Source organism: Aythya fuligula, chromosome 22 (assembly GCF_009819795.1).
Source record: "Aythya fuligula isolate bAytFul2 chromosome 22, bAytFul2.pri, whole genome shotgun sequence".
In the NCBI taxonomy this organism is placed as follows: domain Eukaryota; kingdom Metazoa; phylum Chordata; class Aves; order Anseriformes; family Anatidae; genus Aythya; species Aythya fuligula.
The window spans coordinates 7,534,355-7,550,959 of record NC_045580.1 but is presented as its reverse complement, the minus strand read 5'-3'; the positions used below and the strand labels follow the sequence as shown (position 1 = coordinate 7,550,959).

Here is a 16,605-nt window from a genome sequence, read left to right as displayed (position 1 = left end):
GGTGCGGGCACGGCCCGGCACCGCCTCACGCCGCCTGCGCGGGCAGCCGGGGGAACTCCGCCCGCCGCTGTGTCCCCTCAGCCCCTGTCATGTCCCCTCAGCCCCTGTCATGTCCCCTCAGCCCCGCCGTGTCCCCTCAGACCCTGCCCTGTGCCCTCAGACCCTGCCCTGTCCCCTCAGCCCCTTGCAGCTGCCTGTGGTAGTTGCACCCCTCGAGGTGAGGCTGCTCCCCTCAGCCCCATGCCTGCAGTGCAGAGGAGCACATCCAGTATACAATCACAGAATCATTAAACTTGGAAAAAAACTCTAAAATACCTGGTCCAACCACCCCCTTATCACCAGTGTCACCCACCAGTAGTAGAACTACCTGGGGGCTGCAGCAGCCGCAGGTCTCCCAGCATAGCCTAGGAACGCCTGCAGTGACACCATGAGTTGGTGGTGGTTAGTTGGTTCTCTTAAAAGTTGTGACAAGAAAGAGCTTTTAGCATCCACCTCTGCTGTTGGTACCCAGGATAACCCAATGGGTTTCCTGTAACCCAGCTTGTTACTGCAGTTCCCCGTCAGCAGCCGCATCTATTGTAGCTGTAACACGGTGTTCATAGCACAACTTTCTGTTAGATCAGTTTACTCCAGCAAAGAAAGGCTCTGCTTCAAAAAACAAGGTTTCATTACACACACAGAACATGAAGGCGCTTGGTCTTTATTAACAAAATTCCTACATTTAAAGTGTGTGCCAGTGCCAGTGCCCACACTGCTGGTGCGAGAGGCCCTGCAGCATACGGTGTGGGGCCCAGCAAGGTGCAGCCTGTGTCTTCCAGCTGCAAGCCCAGGGCCACTCGAGCCCCTGAAGGCAGCCATGGCCCTACCGGAGAGCTACGTGCAGCCGCTGCTTCAGCTCCTCCCGGCACAGCAGCTGCATCGCCACTGCCTCCCGGCGGCTCAGGGCCTTGTCACAGGACTGAAAGGCCACTCGGTAGCAGAGGCTCTTCCTCCCTGTCTCTGACTGATGGAAGCTGTCGATTAACTGGATGGATGTGACCATTTCGCCTGATACCTGCCTAGCAATGGTGTGAAAAGCAGCCTCATCAAATTGTTCCCCATCGGGAACCCAAAAGCTGACATCATGCACATAGGAAGGTGGATAGAGGGAAAAACTCTTGAAAAGCCTTAGCTCTCCTCGAGGAAACTGACGGAGGAAGCGTGTGTCTGATGTCCAGAGCATGCGCCAGTCTTGTATTCCACAGAGCAGCATGGCTATGAGGTCAAGATTCAATGAAGCAGAGACGATAACGAAATCGCTGCTTGCTAGTTCATACGGAGCTGTCCTTATCACTCCCACACAGGAGCACTTCTCAGAGGAGTCTAAAGTATCCACCTCCATGCAGAGGAAGTACTGAACTTTACTGAGCTGAGATTCAAAAGCAGCAAAGTCATTGAGCTCAGTTGTTTCAGAGCACGTTGCTTTCTGCAAACTGATGGTCAGTGGAAATCCAGAAACAGTCTGGTGAAGAGAATGTATGCTGTTCTTAATTTTATCCACTAACATCTCTCTACAGCTGTTCTCTGTACCTCTGTTAACTGCACATACAAAAACCATCTCATGAAAAACAGGCATAGAGTAAGGGGAGATAAGACACTTCCTGAAAACTGGGCCAGAAAAAACATAAAGTGTCCCAGGGACAAAGGCTGCACTTTTTATTACTGCCTGAGCATGAGGTAAAAGGGAAGGTCTAAGACAATACTGTTTTGCAATTTGACATCTCTCTTGTACATTGTCATCTGTGTCCCTATAAAAATCAACATGGGAAAATAAAATTGCATTTGCCTGCCCACTAGCCATTTCTTCAGTGCTCGGAGTCTCCTCTGGGCTCAGAACAATCCAGAATATATTAGAGTGGCAAACACCATTGAGGTGACCTTGGAAGAGCAGAGAAAGGCAGTAGTCAATGCTTTGTAATGGAAAGGCTTGGCTGAGCACTGCAGTGAGCTTCTCCTTTACTGTCTGCACTGGATGGTTTGAATTTACTTCTAGGAAACCCCTGTGAAAAATAAAAGTACAAATTATAGACACCACTAGACAGACTTCTGTAAAGGGAATAGATTCTGTAAAAGGAAAAGGAGGGAATGTGAAGCAATTCCATTTTATCTGAGACCCACACTGCTCATTCCCACTGAAAGTACACGTGTGTTATTGCCCAACAGATGCCAGTTATAAAACTTACCTGTTAATTTTATCCACAAGTACTTGTGGTACTTGAAAAGAAATTCTTCGGCTTTCCAGTTCTATCTCACAGATCATAGGTTTGAAATACACAAGTGGCATGCTTCGTGTGAAAATGTGGTTTAAAGCACCTTCTATACAAAAAGATTTATCTTGACTCCTGGCAATACATAAAAACATAGACAAGTCATTGTTTGTTTCCTGTATTTAATGTGTCTTAAGTGAGCATGACATAGATAACTCAGCATAACACTAACACACCTCTTGCTGAATTCTATGTCTTGTTAGGAGACAACAAAAATGTAACGCAGGCATATTTTTACTGGGCAGATGGTCTGATATTGGAACAAGTTGCACAGAAAGGTTGTGTAGTCTGCATCGGACTCTGAGCAACTCATTCCACTTGGCTCTGCCTTGAACTGTAGGGTCAGACTAGGTGATTGCTGGAGGTCCCTGCCAACGTCTATGATGCTGTGATTCTGTGATTGTCTCCTAAACAGATACACACACCACAATGCCCCTGTTGTCTTTAGGCTGGGATTAACATTTGTTCTGAAATGGACCGTTTTGAACTTTAAAACATTAAGATAATGTTATCTTGTACAGGGTACTTTCTCAAAAAGCTTTCATGTTTCATCTTGGCTGTTCTGCTTACAGCCAAAAAAAGAACTGCATCTATTTTATGGCAAATTAAAGGGAGTTTCTCTCTATAAAACAACATATCATTGTGACAGGCATTGTAAGAGCACAAATATCAACCTCTCAGTTTTGCCACATCATAATTACCTGTAGCCTGTACATTTATATCCATGGATAGTCTCTGCTTTGAAAGGCTGAACATTACTCAGGATAAATCCAGCTCCTGCTGCCACAGCCACTATTTGCCAGCTGTTGTGCCATTCCCTCCTTGGCTGATCAGCAGGTGTCCCCCCTTGTCCATTGCAAAGAGCCACATGAATCTCTCCCTCCTCTGTCAGCACTTCTGCACAGCTGGAAGGAAAGGCAGTCAACAAGAAAAATTCTACTAGTGCACCCAGAAAGTATTTAACTCTTGCAAAACACCTGCAATGTTGCTAGAAAGCTGTATCTCAGCAGTCAGTTAACACTGAACCGTTTTACTCACCTATGGAAAAAGTGGGAAAGAAGCTCCCTGTTCTTCACTACCCCAGCTTTTCTCCCACAGTGAGGGAAGTTGAAATAAATGCAGTCAAATTCTCTTTTTGCTGGGAAAAAATAGTCCTTCAGCCTGGTGCAGTCGACAGAAAACATAACTTCAGCTCCTTTAAAAGAAAGATGAAAATAAGACTCTTCTTATGGAATATTTTAAACAATGGCAGCAATTACAGCCCTCTCCAGTCCATTTTAAAGCCTGTCACAGTGGCAGTTGACAGGCAGCTTCCCACCCTTGCGCACTAGGAAAAAGAGAAAGCCTGGGCTCCCTGTGCTCTGTCTCAGAGACTTGTGCTGACTATTTGCACTATGTCAGCCTGATTCGACTTGAGGGCACTTAGTCTCTTGGATGATTGCAGCTCCTCCAGGACAAAAGTGATCTCATGAGGCACCGGGAGCAGTGAGGGGCTGACAGGAGCCCTGCAGAAGCCTTGTACCCCAAGGCCTGTGCCCACACATGGCCTGCATGCAGCCCCTCAGCCTCGCATGGCCACAGCCACAACACAACCCCAGGACCCCACCACACCACCCAGCGCCCACCCACCCCTCTCCCGCAGCCGCTGAATGTTCTCCACAGCTCTGCCCCGTGCGGACACCTCCTCCTCGCTCTCGTAGCAAGTGGCCACGACGCTGGTCCCTGCATCCCCACCGAGGGAGGCGGCGAAGGAGAAGTTGCCTTCTCCCAGCAGCAGGACCCGGCGCTGCGCTGCCATCTCATCTCCCCGCTCCCTGCTGGCGAAACTTCCGTGCGTCGCTCGCTGCTGACGCCAGGCTGCACCCCGGAGGGTTCCGCCAAGGCCCTGCTGACAAGCCTGGGTTTGGGATTAGGGCCAGGTTTGGGATCAGCCATGGGCTGCTGTGGCTGAGCCCTGTGAGCATTCCCTGGCCCCCCACAAGCTCCAGCTGAAGGAGAGGAGCGCCGCTGCGCCGCTGCCTCTGCTCCTTGTGTGCCCTCAGCTGCTGCAAGGGGCTGAGAGAGGGTTTCACAGTCACAGGGGTAGTGACGCTGAGAGGCTTAAAACAGGAAAAGGCAAGCTCAGGTAGGGGACCTGGCGTGGTGTTTATGAGGTCTGGTCCCTGGGACCTTGGGTGAATTACTTTATGTTGCTGAGGGTGGGTAAAGTACCCTGAGAAGCCCCATGTTACATGTGAAAATGAGAAATTCGGTATCAAAATAGATGCTTAGTATACTTACGCCACACCTTTCTTCCTCCCTCCCCCCCCCAAAAAAAAAAAAATTAAAAAAAATTATTTTTTCACATCAAAAATGAACACAGTCCTTTGATGCCCTCATCACAGCTGCAGGGGCAGGAGGATGTCCCTGTGCAGTCACCAGGGAGGAGGAAGGGACAACATTCCAAGCCATCTACACCCTGCTTCTATCCCAGCTGCTCACCGTGCTGGTTTCTAATCCCAGATCATGCCCAAGAACCGCTTTTACAGCTCCCTCCTTGGCTCCTTCAAGCATGGGGAAAGGCAGACAGACAGGGACAGCACTTCTAAGTTTTTCCAGTACGGCTGGAGGTGCACCACCAATGAGGATGATTACTCAAACAAAACCCTTATTGGGAACTGGAATGAGGAGCGCTACGATATACAGAAAATTGTACAGCCCAAGCCCCTTCCTTCCCAGGTATGTGCTTCTGCTTTTCCACATTGTGGAGATAACAAGCTTCAGCTGAGGTGTTCTTTGGTCACTTAATTTGTCACACACACAGGGCACGATCCTTTCCATCCCCAGCTTTGAATGTAATAAGGGCAAGCCTCCTATGAGCAGCTTCCCTTCTGCTGCCCTGCTTGTAGTCTTTTATATTGGATTTTAAGGCAACAGCCATCACTTTTTGCCCTTAAAGAACTGTTCCACTGCAGGACAGAAGACGTGAGAAATGCTTTTTCATTCAATTGCAGTCTTATTCCTTCTATCAGTGGCCCCAGCCAAAATAACTTGCCTTTGCTGTTCCGTGTTTTGCCCTCAGATGGTGAATCAAAAAAAGTCACCCAAGCTTTGTGATCTTACCTTAGACTGTCTTTAAAGTAGTAGTGTAATTGCAGGTATTTTGGTCTTCCTGTAAGATACAAAATGCTGGAGTTTTTAGCTTATATTTAGCCATGCTAAATGCGAGCTTTTCTTTTCAGTACTCTCACTGCTTTGAAACAACATACTCTTCGGATTACAGCAAGGAAAAGCATCAGAGAACAAGAAGTATGTGCACAAAACTGAAACATAATCTGTTTGATCTGTAGCATAGCTAAAGAGGAGCTTCTGAACCACATTGGTGCTTGGAGGTGACAGACTGGTGTGTTCTCATTGCTGGGTTATATCCCTGCACCACCACGGAGCAGGTCTTTCAAGTCATGCAAGGAGTGGCACTTTCATTTCAAGTGTTCCTGCCTAGCCACCCTCATCACATTTATCCCCAAAGAGTTTATGCTGAAAATTCCCATGTCTTGCTTCTGAGATTGAGCCTAACAAAATCGTGCTCTATAAAAAAGATTTATCCCAGCTCTGCTTTCTGGGTATCTTCTTACTCTTCTAGACTTATTTTCTTAAATTGGTTTTGTTTCTCCTTTTAGGATTTGGACGAGAACCTCACTGGTTTCCAGGCCACCAGCCTGAACTGGAACCTCCTTCAAATAAATCAACTGCACAGTCCTGCTACATGATAGACTACAGACCTCCATATGGCACCGATTTCTTTGCTCTTGTCCCAGATTCAGGGCAGGAACAAGAAGGATACAGCAGATGTGGAGAGAATCTGCAGACTATGCCTTCAGAATAACAGGAGGCCTGTCTGCTAGCAGTGCTACAAGGATATCCTTCAAGCAAAAAAAAAAAAAAAAAAAAACAAAAACAAAAACAAAAACACTATTACACATTAAAACTAAATATAGAATCATGTGAAATATGTTCTTCCTGCTTTCTAAGCTGTATTGTTTGCAATCTTTGAGTTTCCTGTCCAGAGGTCACACTACACCTTGCCAGTGACACTCAGCTAACAACTGGAACAGCTTTTTAGAATGGACTGGTAGGAAAAACTAGAGCTTGGCATTTAGGTGTGATTTGGGGTGTTTGACAATGACCCCACATCACTGAGTGCTTGTTTTATTTCACTTAAAGCCCTGGAAGAAGGCTGTCTGACAAGTTCACGTGAATTTAAATCGACCTCTTCTAATACAACTTTTGTCGTAGCAGAAATAAGGAACATAGAAAATAGGGCAGAGTGTGATGATCTGTGTGACAGATCTGTGGCATTCTGTTCTTTTTTAGCAGAAATCACAGAAATTCAATTCCAGTAACACAGACTTTCTTTTCTGCTCACATCTCTTTGAAGCTAAGCAGATGATGACATGTGAGAAAGACTCAGTATTGTTTTGTACCACTCAACAATGTTAGCATAAATCAGATGAATACTGTAGGCTTCAGATGCTATTTATTGTTTGAAGGGCACTGACAACATAGTTTCAAGGTGATGTGTTGTGTGCCATGACAGCAGGGCATTTTCTCCTCTCTGGGTGTATCTGTGTTTACTGCAGCTATGCAGTTGTCATCTGCAACTGCTCTAGACTGATTGCAGCACTTGGATGCTTCCACATAACATGAGTCATTCTAGAGATATAAGATACAGCTGTTCTCTGCTCAGTTGTTATCTAATACCTACACTTTGAATGGGTTTCGATTGTCACGAAGTTGTCCTAACAGCCTAATCTCCACTGGAGAAACTCTTCTATTGCTTGTGAAATACTCAGAAGTCTTCTGGAAACATTGAAGGAAAATGCTCATGCAATTAGATGTTTGCAAAACATTAGAGAAAATGAAGTTATGCTAGCAAAGTGTTTCTGAACACCGAGACAAGCTCTCCTGGACATGCCTGCCACTCAAGCTGTAAGCAAGAATGATGCCCAATGTGTTTCCCTGCACAACAATCTTACGTGGCCTTCTTGAGCCAATGCTTCCCTTGTCCTGAGTGCTCAAAACCAAAAAATACAAACTGCTTATTCATGTTTTATTTGTTAGTAAACTTACTCAACATAAATAAATAAGAGTGGCCATTCAGTACAGCTGGCACCTGATGACAAGTGCTCCTGAATGGCCCTGGGGTGACTTTAGATCGCAGCCTACTTCCTCTGGGCTCCTGCAATGGCAGGTTTCTCTTCACGGGTGATGGGAATGCTGCGCTCAGGGACGTCGCTTTGCTTCCTCGGTGCACTAACCGTCAGGACACCATCCAGAGAGAGCGATGAGGTTATGGTCAGGGGATCCACATCAGCTGGAATCCTGTATTTCCTGTTGAACTCCCTGGCAATAAAGCCATGTTCATCCTGCAAAAGGAGAAGAGAAGGAACGGCCCTGATTAGAAGCGGTCACCCAGTTCCACCTAAACCTTTGCATTAAGTCTGCGTTTGGGAAGCTTCAGCTCTCAAAGCTGGAGTTTCTTCTCAGAAATTTAAAATAATTTTTATTATGAGATGTTCTTTATAAAGAGCTGAGACTGGCTGAAGCTAGAGCCTGCCCTGCCCATGCTGCAGGTGCCTGCAGGCACCCTGTTTGCAGGGGGAGACTTTGTATTGCAGCTCTTGTGCCAGCCAGAGACTGGCTTCACTGCACAGCACCATGCTGTCACTGCGAAGGTGCAGGAGCTACATCCATGTCTGTTCCTGAGGGTCTCCAGGGCTCTCATAACACAGATCCCCGGTGAGCTGATCTCAGCTATGCTGCTGGATTATTTTCTTAGACAAAAAATCTTTTCAGAAGCCACGTCAGACAGGCTCCCACCAGCTACAAGTAGGGCTGGATTTTCTGACTGACCCATCTGGGCTCCCAGAAGCTGTTGGAGCTGACAGTCACAGTGGCATAGCTACGTTATCATGAGGATTTGTTTCCTTCTGGGGTGGGAAATCCATGTTACCTACAGCTTTGGACATAGATTTCGACTTCTCTATGCCCAGTTGCCGCAGAGGTGCCCAGAGCCAGCGAGCAGTGGGGTGACCAACAGCAGAACACAACCTTTTAGGGTTACAAAGTGCTACATGGGCCTTTTTCAGAAAGAGATAGCCTCCTGCTAGTGGAACAGGGCAGTGCATTGATTCATTACGTGGTTTAATTATTACAGTTCATTGTTAACTTATTGAATGCCACCCTGCATTCCTGGCCACTGCCCAGAAAGAGGGAGGCCCAGAAATATCCGTTTCGAAGCTGATTTCCCAGTTCAGTTCGCAGCTCGTGTAACACAGCAATAAGCCACCCTGCTGCTGCCCAGGCTGGGAGCAGCTCAGGGGTTGCACAGAGCATCTTCTGTTAGGATTGGCTTGATAAAAAACACTGGAAGCATTTGAGATGAGCACAGGAGGGGCCTGGTTTGCAGCCTCCTTGTTTAACCCCAGATAAGGAAACTCACACTGACTCTACCAGTGGCCCAGTTAAAGCAGAGGTACCTGGCGCTCCTCGTGTTTCCCGTGAATCTCTACCATGTCCCCAAGCACCTTCACTTTTAGCTCCTCTGGGGAGAAATGCTTCACATCAAGATTTACAGAAAATTTGTCCTTCTCCAGTCGCATCTGCAAAATAAAGGGATGGCTTCAGGAAAGAACAGGCAAGGGTTTCAGCTTCAAAAGGCTCTCAGCACACAGTCCTGGGGATCTCATCTGGCCGGGTTTGTCCCTTGCTACATAAATGCCCATCACTGCAGCACCTACAATGGGATGCTTTGGCTCAGTCACAGGGGATAAACATTTTCTGGGGTGTGAGGAAGAGGCTGCCTCAACCTGTATTTGTTAAAACCAACTCTTCTTACATCCAGTTCTTTCTACAGCGTGTCTGGAGGTTTCCAGTCTCTGCGACTGGATGTTGCTAACTCTTTCTGGAAGAAGAAACCCTGACAGTGCAGCTGACTGCAGCTCATCTGTGTCACTTGGAGGCTTACCCCTGTATCGTCACCCTTCAATAACCAAAATAGCATGCCACAGGCGAGCTCTGCTGCCTCACTGCCCACCTCTTATCTGAGCAGCAGGACTCCTGCTGAAACCGAGTCACCTGCTGCTAATCTTACCTCCTTCCCTTCCATTTTGCACTTTATCACCTCCAGAAAACGCCGCTTTTTGCTGGCTGCTGAGGTTGAATTTGCATTTATTGCCTGTCTTGGACGAGTAAGTGGGACTTTGCTATACAAAGTCTCTGCCTTTCAGCTGCATTCGTGGCCAGGAGCAGGCGAGCCTCCTGGAGCTCTGTTCTGGGACGTGGAGCAGCCCCAGTGCCAGCTCTAGGCTTACGGGTTTCCACAGTTTGACCTGGGAGGCTTCCTCCTCCTCCTGCTAGGCTATTTGTGAAGATTTCTCCACTGCGGTAGTCGGATGCTGTTACCTGTGATGCTTATTGTGGCTGCTTCAGCACATGGCCAGACCCAGGTCACTAAACCAAGGGAAACATTAAGCAAAGATTAAGAAAACACTTCCCCCTCACTCCGAGTAGCTCTGTAAGTTACTTGCAAGCAGACAGAGAACCTGCAGACAGGGCAAGGTCATCTGAGCTGTGTGCCTCTTGGCTCAGCCCCTGGAACAAGCAGAGTGCTGTTTCGGGATCCCTTGGGTGCTGTGTTTTTGTGGAAATGCCACTTTGCTTGGCAGTGGCTCTAACCCAGGCTCCTTTTCACGCCACAGCCCCGGGCTCCCACATTGCCTGGCACCGGGATCCTGCTGCCCATGTGCTGTTTGCTTCTTGGGAGGGAGCAGGAGCAAAAGCTTTGCAGGAAATTTGGCTTCTTCCTTGCTTCCATCAGCTCTTACGGACATCTGCAGCGCACACGGGGCTCAATCTGCCTCCATGCCCACAGCTACGGCGATGCTTGCTTGCTGTCACAAGTGGTTAGCAGAGCGTGCAGAGGTTCTTGCCTAAAGCAGAGGAGCAGACAAGCACAGCACCCTTTTCCCCAGGGTTTTCCTGTTAACCACCTACAATCAGCTTCCCAGCTCTCAGCTCTCCCAGCTCCCCGGCTCCAGACCTGCCAGGACGTGCACCCTGTGCCAGCAAAGAGCAGTAAGAAGGGAAGATTACCTCCGAGAGTCCCGTCTCCAGCCAACTGGGCATCCGAAAGATGGGGGATCTCATCAGGAAGGGGCTGAGGCTGGGGGAAGCGGGGAGCAGCTCAGACTCCTGCAGGTGCTCTCCAAAAATCTGGTCAAAGATACGACTCGGTGCCAACCAAGAAAAGAGAGGTCTGCGGATCAGGGGGTTGTGAATGGTGATATCCATCGGAGCGCAGCAGAGGAGCGGAGCAGAGGACTGTGCTGCGGTGCTGTGCCCGGAGCAGGGGGCAGCTTTATACCCACACGGCTGGCGGGGCCTCTCCCCCCGCGTCCTCTCGAATAGTGGTGTCAGGGATTTTATTGTCCTGCTCCTGGGCTGGTCCTTCCAGCGGTGCCCAGGAGCTGTCTGGGGGATTTGAACAGGCTGCTAAGGAGGAGGGGGAAGGGGAGAAGAAGAAAAGGAGCCTAATGGGGCAGCAAGAAGCTCAACTGCCCGGCTGCCCGCCCCGCTCCCCACGTGCTGTTTATCTGCAGAGTCCCAGGCGGGCTTTGGCGGATGATCCCAGCTGCTTTGGATGCCAGCAGGATCAATGCAGCTCCTATCTTTGGCTCACACATAAAGGGACAAGGGGCCGTTGTTGCCGGTGACAGCACCGAGGCTGCAGCTCCCCACAGCACCCACGTGTCTAGGAAGAGTTCTGCCTCTCCCTAAGGCAAAGGGAGCCCCAGGCCTGGCCGAGAGGGAGGGCAGGATGGGCCCTGGGAGGTTTTGGCCGAGATGCCCCTGAGAGCAGCTCTGCAGCCCAGCCAGCGTCACTGCCCTGGCACCTGTGGGGCTGTGCAAGTGAAGGATGATCTCCACATCGCATCAGTTTGACACCTCTCCTCCTTTGCCCACTAGAGAAGCCACTTTGTTGGAGAGAGCAGAAGAGCCCAGCGCTTTGGGAGCAGAGATAAAGCAGGCACAGAAGTGGCCCCATGGAGCTGCACAGCTGCGTGCCCTCTGCGGGATACAAACCGCCTTCGCCTGCACCCCTGCAGCAAGCTCATTTCCTAAAATTAATGCTCCTAATATGCCTTAATTCACACATTTCTTTTGGTTCCTGCCTCACCATTAAACCCAAATCATGAGCCTGGGTTCAGCCTAGCAGCTGTGCTTAAAGGACGAGAACTGGTGTCCCTCTGAGAGCTTGCAACTGAAATGCAAGCTTTTTGCACGGAGATTGCTGGCCCGAGGGCACACCATGCTTACTGCACCACCAAAAGGGTCTGACCCTCCTCCTCTCAGCTTGTCCGCAAGAAGAGGGAGCAGAATCCGCCCTGTGCAACAGCCCAGCCATAAATACCTCCTCCAATTCATCAGCAGCAGTGCACCTGCTCTCATCCTGCAGGGACATAGACTCACGGAAATCTCTGGTTTCAGGGTACAGGGAGCTTAACTGGGCACCGACCCCCCCCAGTTCAATAACCGTGGATCTAGGCCAGCTTTTGGATGCCTGGTTAAGTCGTGGTCTCCAGCACAGGCATTGCTCTGGGTCCCACCACACAGTGGGGACAGCCAGCTCGCAGCAGCACCATTCGGGATGTGGGGTGATGACGGTGACTTTGCATGACCTGACTGAGCACCAGCCACCACGAACCACTGCCCTGTCCCCGTGGGGTCACTCAGGGGTGTCAGGGCCAGTGGTAAACCTCTGAACCTACCCCCTGTGCCCTGCCCGAGGAGGGGATCTCAGGGGAAGGGGTGCAGGATCCTCCCCACAGACGGGCAGAGCCTGCTGCTGCCTTCAGGAATGCAGCGAGGAGCTTCCCTCATCACCCTGGCAAGGCGACCCAGGGCCTGCGCGCAGGCTATTTTGGTCCATCTTTTTATCACACCCTCCTCCCTGCGGAATTCACCCAACTAAAACCTTGCAATCTGCAGCCTTCACTCTCAGAGCGAAGTGAGGCAGTGAGCGCACAGACGGTCCCCCTTTCCTGGCACGCCATGGCCGCACGGACTGTGCCCCATGCCTACCCCATGAGTTCCGAGTACGAGTTTGCCAACCCCAGCAAGATCTACGACCAGAACTTTGGAGAAGGTAAGGAGAGAGGCGGCCCCCCCCGGCACCTTTCTGTCCTCTGCTGGATGAGGTTGCTGGAGTCTTTCTGGGCAGGCTGAGCTCCAGAGGGGGGCTCCTGGAGCCAAGGAAGCTTGAGCATGGGCAGCCAGGTAAAATCAGGGAGCAATACCCAGGGTCTTTCTCTCTAGGTCCACCCCTTCCATCCATATCCAGCGCCATCTCCCCTGTCCCTCCCTTATGCCCCCAGTGGTCTGTCATTCGTGCACACGCTGTGCCAGTGCAGAGCAAAATCCTCCTCTGCAGCCTGGCTGTGGGTAAGGCTTTCCTCCGGCAGCCCTGCACACCCCACACACACCCCAGCAGAGGCTGGGCAACCGTGTGGCTGTGCAGGACACGGCCCTGTGCTCACCTTCATCGCCAGGGGAGGCTGAGTGGGGAGCCCTGGCCACGGGAGAGGTGGAGGGGTGAAAATTTAGAAAGCTGCTGGTGTGAAGAGGGGGGGAGATTTTGTATCCGGGGGCAGCGGCAAAAAGCTGAGCTGGGGTGTTGAGCACAAAGCCCAGCAGCGGCTGGCGGCTGGCTGAGAGGAAGGAATGTGGGCAGCAGCAGAACCATTCAGCGCCTGCACAACAGCGTGAAAAAGCAAAAAGCTCCAAGGAAAGCCCCCCGGACAATGGCACACAAAAGGCCTTTTAGTTCTTCAAGGGCAGTTTCTTCACCATCAGCATTTTGCATGCCAAGCCCTGGCTGTGGGCTTTGCACTGCCAAGCACCCAGTGCACCCACGAGTCCCTCCCAGTGCACCCAGCATGCACAACTCATGGTGTGCGAGCATCTGGCACCGAGCGTGCTTTTGGAGACACAAGGGTAGGAACTGCCGGAGACTGTCCCCATCATGTAGATGATGTGGTGGCAAAGCCAAGGTGTTCTCTAGGTCCCAGCCTCCTCCTGCCCCCCTGCCAAGCTTCCTCCTCCAGCCCCTTGCTCAGGGAAACCCTCACCGGGTCTCATTTTCAGGTGTGTCCCCGTGTGAGATTCTAGCCCCTGCCCTGTACCATGGCTACTACATCAGGCCCCGCATCAACAAGCAGCTGGACCGAGGCACATCTGAGGTCAGCCTCAACGAGCACAAGTTCCAGGTATTCCTGGACGTCTGCCACTTCCTCCCCAGTGAGCTCACCGTCCGCACCGTGGACAACCTGCTGGAGGTGATGGGGCAGCACCCGCAGAAGGCTGACCGCCACGGCTTCATCTCCCGAGAGTTCACCAGGACCTACATCCTCCCACTGGACGTCGACCCCTTGCTGGTGAGGGCCACCTTGTCCCACGATGGCATCCTAAGCATTGTGGCTCCCCGGACGGGGAAGGAGGTGAAGGCCAGGGTCAACGAGGTGAAGATAACCCACCAGGAGCAGCCGGTGGGGAAAGAAGAATGGGCCGAGGAAGGAAAAGGGAAGGAAGAGTCCTAAAGGCCCCAAAGCTGGGCTTGAGCAGCGGGATAGGGGGGGGAGAGGGAGGGGAGTCACAGTGCCAGACCCCAATTTCTCACCACCAGCGCCCAGCAGGGCTGGGAGGCAGCCGTGTAAATGCCAGACTTCGGCTTCTTACAGCTGGTGGTTGGAAAAAAGGGCTTGGAATTGAAAAAAAAAATGGGACTGAAGTGTTTGTGGGAAGGACTGTAATGCAAGTTTTCTCCTGGGCCCGGCTGAGCACCGTGCCCTTCTCTCACCCCGCCCGGGAAGGGTGACTCTCGCCCAAAAGCTGCTCCTGCCCCAGGGAAGGAACGAGCCCAGAGCCTCAGTCTGGAGCTGGCGGCTGACCTGTGTGCACACACATGGCTCTCGTTGGTCTGTAAAAGCGCCTGCAGCTCTCAGGAGGAAGGAGAAATAAATCTGCCTCTGGCGTGCTGTCACTTCCCTGGGTTTGCATTGCTTCTGGCCACACCGTGGGTGTGGGCTTTGGAGGCTCACGGTGAGAGTCCAGAGCTGGAGATGGGGTCAGCCCGAGTAAATAATCACCAAAGCCATGTCCCTGCCTCAGCCCACTCTTTTATGGGACGTGAGGCTTGTTCACATGCAAATCTTTTAGCTCTTGTGAGGGGAGCAAACCCCAAAATGCCAATGGGAAAGACTTTGCTCAGGTCCCAAACACCTTGCTGGCATCCCAGCACCCTCTGTGGAGCCACAGAGGGGAGAATTTTGCCCCTTTTGCAGGCATGGTGTTGTGACCAGCTACATGAGAAACCTATCCACAGCCGTGTGATGCTGGGCCAGGGATCGGGTGTGCTGCTGTCGGCAGCAGCTGCTGCCTCGGCTGGCCCCAGGGCTCAGCAGGCGCCAGGCACAATCCTCGTCAGTGCCAATTAAAGCAGCCAAATTGCTGTGTCACTGGCCGAATATGGGGGTCCCTGGCAGGGCTCGCTGCAGCCCTCCCATGGGAGGCAGAAAAGCTCCAGGGACCTATGGCCGGAGCCTCCTCCTGCCAGGACAGGGCTGTGGGTTTCTGCACGCTGCCTCCCTGCACGGGCAGGACCAGAAAGGCCGTGCTCAGGCTGCTCCTTCGCCCACCAACCTCCGTACTGCTGCTTTCTGCTCCTTGGTGTCCCTGCCTGCAGTGAGGGTCAGAGGGAAGTGAAAAGCTGCCCTGCTCACCAGCACTATGGGAGCGAGCAGGAGGGTGACAGAGCATCCATCCTGCCCGGTGCACATCACCCACAGCTATGGTACATGCCGCTGGGGGATGCCCTTACTCTGTAGGACCAGATAAGCTGCTGCCAGAGAGCATTTCAGTTGCTGCCAAAATAAAAATCACCTTTACAACAGGCTTTGTCTAGGTTATTGGTAGTAACTCCAGAGATAACCCTCTGCTAGTGGCCGTCAGTCACCTGAAGTGGCTGCTTGTAAGGGCAGGAACTTCCCAGCCCTTGAGAAGCAACTGCTCTGTGTGCAGCCCCCATGCTGCTGGGCACACACTGCACCAGCCTCGAGCACCGCACACACCACATCCCACTCTCTGCAGCACCCACCCAGGTCCCTAAAAACAGCCACGGGGCCTGGGCTGGGGCTACCACGGAGCGGATCCTAAGGGAGAAGTGGCCAGATCAGTTCAGAGCTCTCTCATCTTCATGTTTTGGAGATGATGCCAGCTCACTGTGTGCCCATACCACACCTGTTGTGGCATGCTCCCAGTCCCCCGGTGCCTGCAGTACCCCAACACTGCTGCAGTGGAAACATGCAGCATTAGCAGCCTCTATGCTGCTCTCTTCCCCCTCTGGCTTTCATTAGTGCTGCCTTAGCTCTCCACCAAGTTCATTCTCCTTTGCTGCGCACTTGCAGGCTCGTCCTGTGCCAACTTCACAGCTTGCTACCCAGACGATGTCTCCAGGAGCATGAAGACAGCTGCCCCGGGCAGCACGGTGCTGGCACTGCCTAGTGGCAGCCGGGGGCTGCTCCTCACCCCTGTGCATGCAGGAGCCTGGTGGGTTTGCTGAGCTCTGGAAGCCAGGGCTGCCTCCCAGCCCCGCAGACAGGCTGCAGAGGGAATGCAGAACGGCAGCCAAGTGCTCTCCAGCCCTGCCAATGTTTTCGATGCCTTTCTGTTTCACTGGTGGAGCTCAAACCAGCAGCTCCAGCACTTGTGTCAGGGGCTGCTGGGAACGGGCTCGCAGCCTTTTTATTTTCTTTCTCCGCAAAGAAACAAAGCCCAAGTTATCCCAGAAATCTAAACAGACGCGGGCTCACTGAATCAACAGTGTCTGTGGCAAACCCAGAGACACACAGTCTGCACTTTCCCAGGGGGATGCAGGCTCCTGAGACCACCTGGCCTTTGCACGAGTCCGAGGACAGGGTCCTATTGTGACAGGACCGAATCCTGACTCGGCCAGACCCCCAATCCTCCCTGGGGTGCTGGGTGTACTGGGTGTGCTGGGTGAGCCCAGAGCACTTCAGCACCAGAGACAGGCTGTGCAGCTCACCCAGGGCTCAGCTGAGAGCAGCAGTGCCCCGTGGTCCATGCACAGTAGAGCCCTTCTCCTCCTGCCACTTCTGGACACCCCCAGGCTTTGCCCTGCACTTGGGCAGCTGACAAACGATGCCGTGAGCCTGGCGGAGAGCAGGGGCACAGCCTGGGGCTG

The 16,605-nt window shown here is 51.9% G+C and overlaps 4 protein-coding genes across 5 annotated transcripts; 2 read left to right on the top strand and 2 right to left on the bottom strand.

Annotated features, from left to right (window-relative positions):
• Positions 1 to 862: 862 nt before the first annotated feature.
• FDXACB1 (ferredoxin-fold anticodon binding domain containing 1) lies at positions 863 to 4,104 on the bottom strand. The gene is made up of 5 exons (XM_032201861.1): positions 3,936 to 4,104; positions 3,345 to 3,501; positions 3,008 to 3,211; positions 2,223 to 2,381; positions 863 to 2,039 (listed from the first exon to the last, which is right to left on the bottom strand). Exons 1-5 carry the CDS (start codon positions 4,102 to 4,104, stop codon positions 863 to 865), a joined length of 1,866 nt encoding a protein of 621 aa, XP_032057752.1.
• Positions 4,105 to 4,673: 569 nt separating this feature from the next.
• C22H11orf1 (chromosome 22 C11orf1 homolog) lies at positions 4,674 to 6,155 on the top strand. Its single transcript, XM_032202000.1, has 2 exons — positions 4,674 to 5,024; positions 5,966 to 6,155. Exons 1-2 carry the CDS (start codon positions 4,812 to 4,814, stop codon positions 6,053 to 6,055), a joined length of 303 nt encoding a protein of 100 aa, XP_032057891.1. The 5' UTR covers positions 4,674 to 4,811; the 3' UTR covers positions 6,056 to 6,155.
• Positions 6,156 to 6,504: 349 nt separating this feature from the next.
• Positions 6,505 to 10,889, bottom strand: CRYAB (crystallin alpha B). 2 transcript variants are annotated; one of them, XM_032201999.1, is made up of 4 exons: positions 9,890 to 10,407; positions 9,750 to 9,797; positions 8,825 to 8,947; positions 6,505 to 7,711 (listed from the first exon to the last, which is right to left on the bottom strand). In XM_032201999.1, the coding sequence occupies exons 3-4, from the start codon at positions 8,945 to 8,947 to the stop codon at positions 7,508 to 7,510; spliced, it is 327 nt and encodes a 108-aa protein (XP_032057890.1). In that variant the 5' UTR covers positions 9,750 to 9,797; positions 9,890 to 10,407; the 3' UTR covers positions 6,505 to 7,507. The 2 variants fall into 2 exon arrangements, with proteins under 2 accessions (XP_032057890.1, XP_032057889.1); XM_032201998.1 differs by lacking the exons at positions 9,750 to 9,797; positions 9,890 to 10,407 and adding an exon at positions 10,440 to 10,889 and having other exon boundaries at positions 6,516 to 7,711.
• Positions 10,890 to 12,398: 1,509 nt separating this feature from the next.
• Positions 12,399 to 13,942, top strand: HSPB2 (heat shock protein family B (small) member 2). The gene is made up of 2 exons (XM_032201747.1): positions 12,399 to 12,492; positions 13,491 to 13,942. Exons 1-2 carry the CDS (start codon positions 12,399 to 12,401, stop codon positions 13,940 to 13,942), a joined length of 546 nt encoding a protein of 181 aa, XP_032057638.1.
• Positions 13,943 to 16,605: the final 2,663 nt, after the last annotated feature.

What these genes read in the sequence shown, in the direction of transcription:
- FDXACB1 (XM_032201861.1), bottom strand. Translation starts at nt 4,104, where the DNA reads ATGGCAGCGCAGCGCCGGGTCCTGCTGCTGGGAGAAGGCAACTTCTCC. An exon ending in TATAAATGTACAGGCTACAG is followed by an intron (nt 2,382 to 3,007) that starts GTAATTATGATG and finishes ATGTATTGCCAG; the next exon opens with GAGTCAAGATAAATCTTTTT. An exon ending in CTTGTGGATAAAATTAACAG is followed by an intron (nt 2,040 to 2,222) that starts GTAAGTTTTATA and finishes TATTTTTCACAG; the next exon opens with GGGTTTCCTAGAAGTAAATT.
- C22H11orf1 (XM_032202000.1), top strand. Translation starts at nt 4,812, where the DNA reads ATGCCCAAGAACCGCTTTTACAGCTCCCTCCTTGGCTCCTTCAAGCAT. An exon ending in CCAAGCCCCTTCCTTCCCAG is followed by an intron (nt 5,025 to 5,965) that starts GTATGTGCTTCT and finishes TTCTCCTTTTAG; the next exon opens with GATTTGGACGAGAACCTCAC.
- CRYAB (XM_032201998.1), bottom strand. Translation starts at nt 10,637, where the DNA reads ATGGATATCACCATTCACAACCCCCTGATCCGCAGACCTCTCTTTTCT. An exon ending in TGGAGACGGGACTCTCGGAG is followed by an intron (nt 8,948 to 10,439) that starts GTAATCTTCCCT and finishes TTTATTTTGCAG; the next exon opens with ATGCGACTGGAGAAGGACAA. An exon ending in GGAAACACGAGGAGCGCCAG is followed by an intron (nt 7,712 to 8,824) that starts GTACCTCTGCTT and finishes CTCCTTTTGCAG; the next exon opens with GATGAACATGGCTTTATTGC.
- HSPB2 (XM_032201747.1), top strand. Translation starts at nt 12,399, where the DNA reads ATGGCCGCACGGACTGTGCCCCATGCCTACCCCATGAGTTCCGAGTAC. An exon ending in CGACCAGAACTTTGGAGAAG is followed by an intron (nt 12,493 to 13,490) that starts GTAAGGAGAGAG and finishes TCTCATTTTCAG; the next exon opens with GTGTGTCCCCGTGTGAGATT.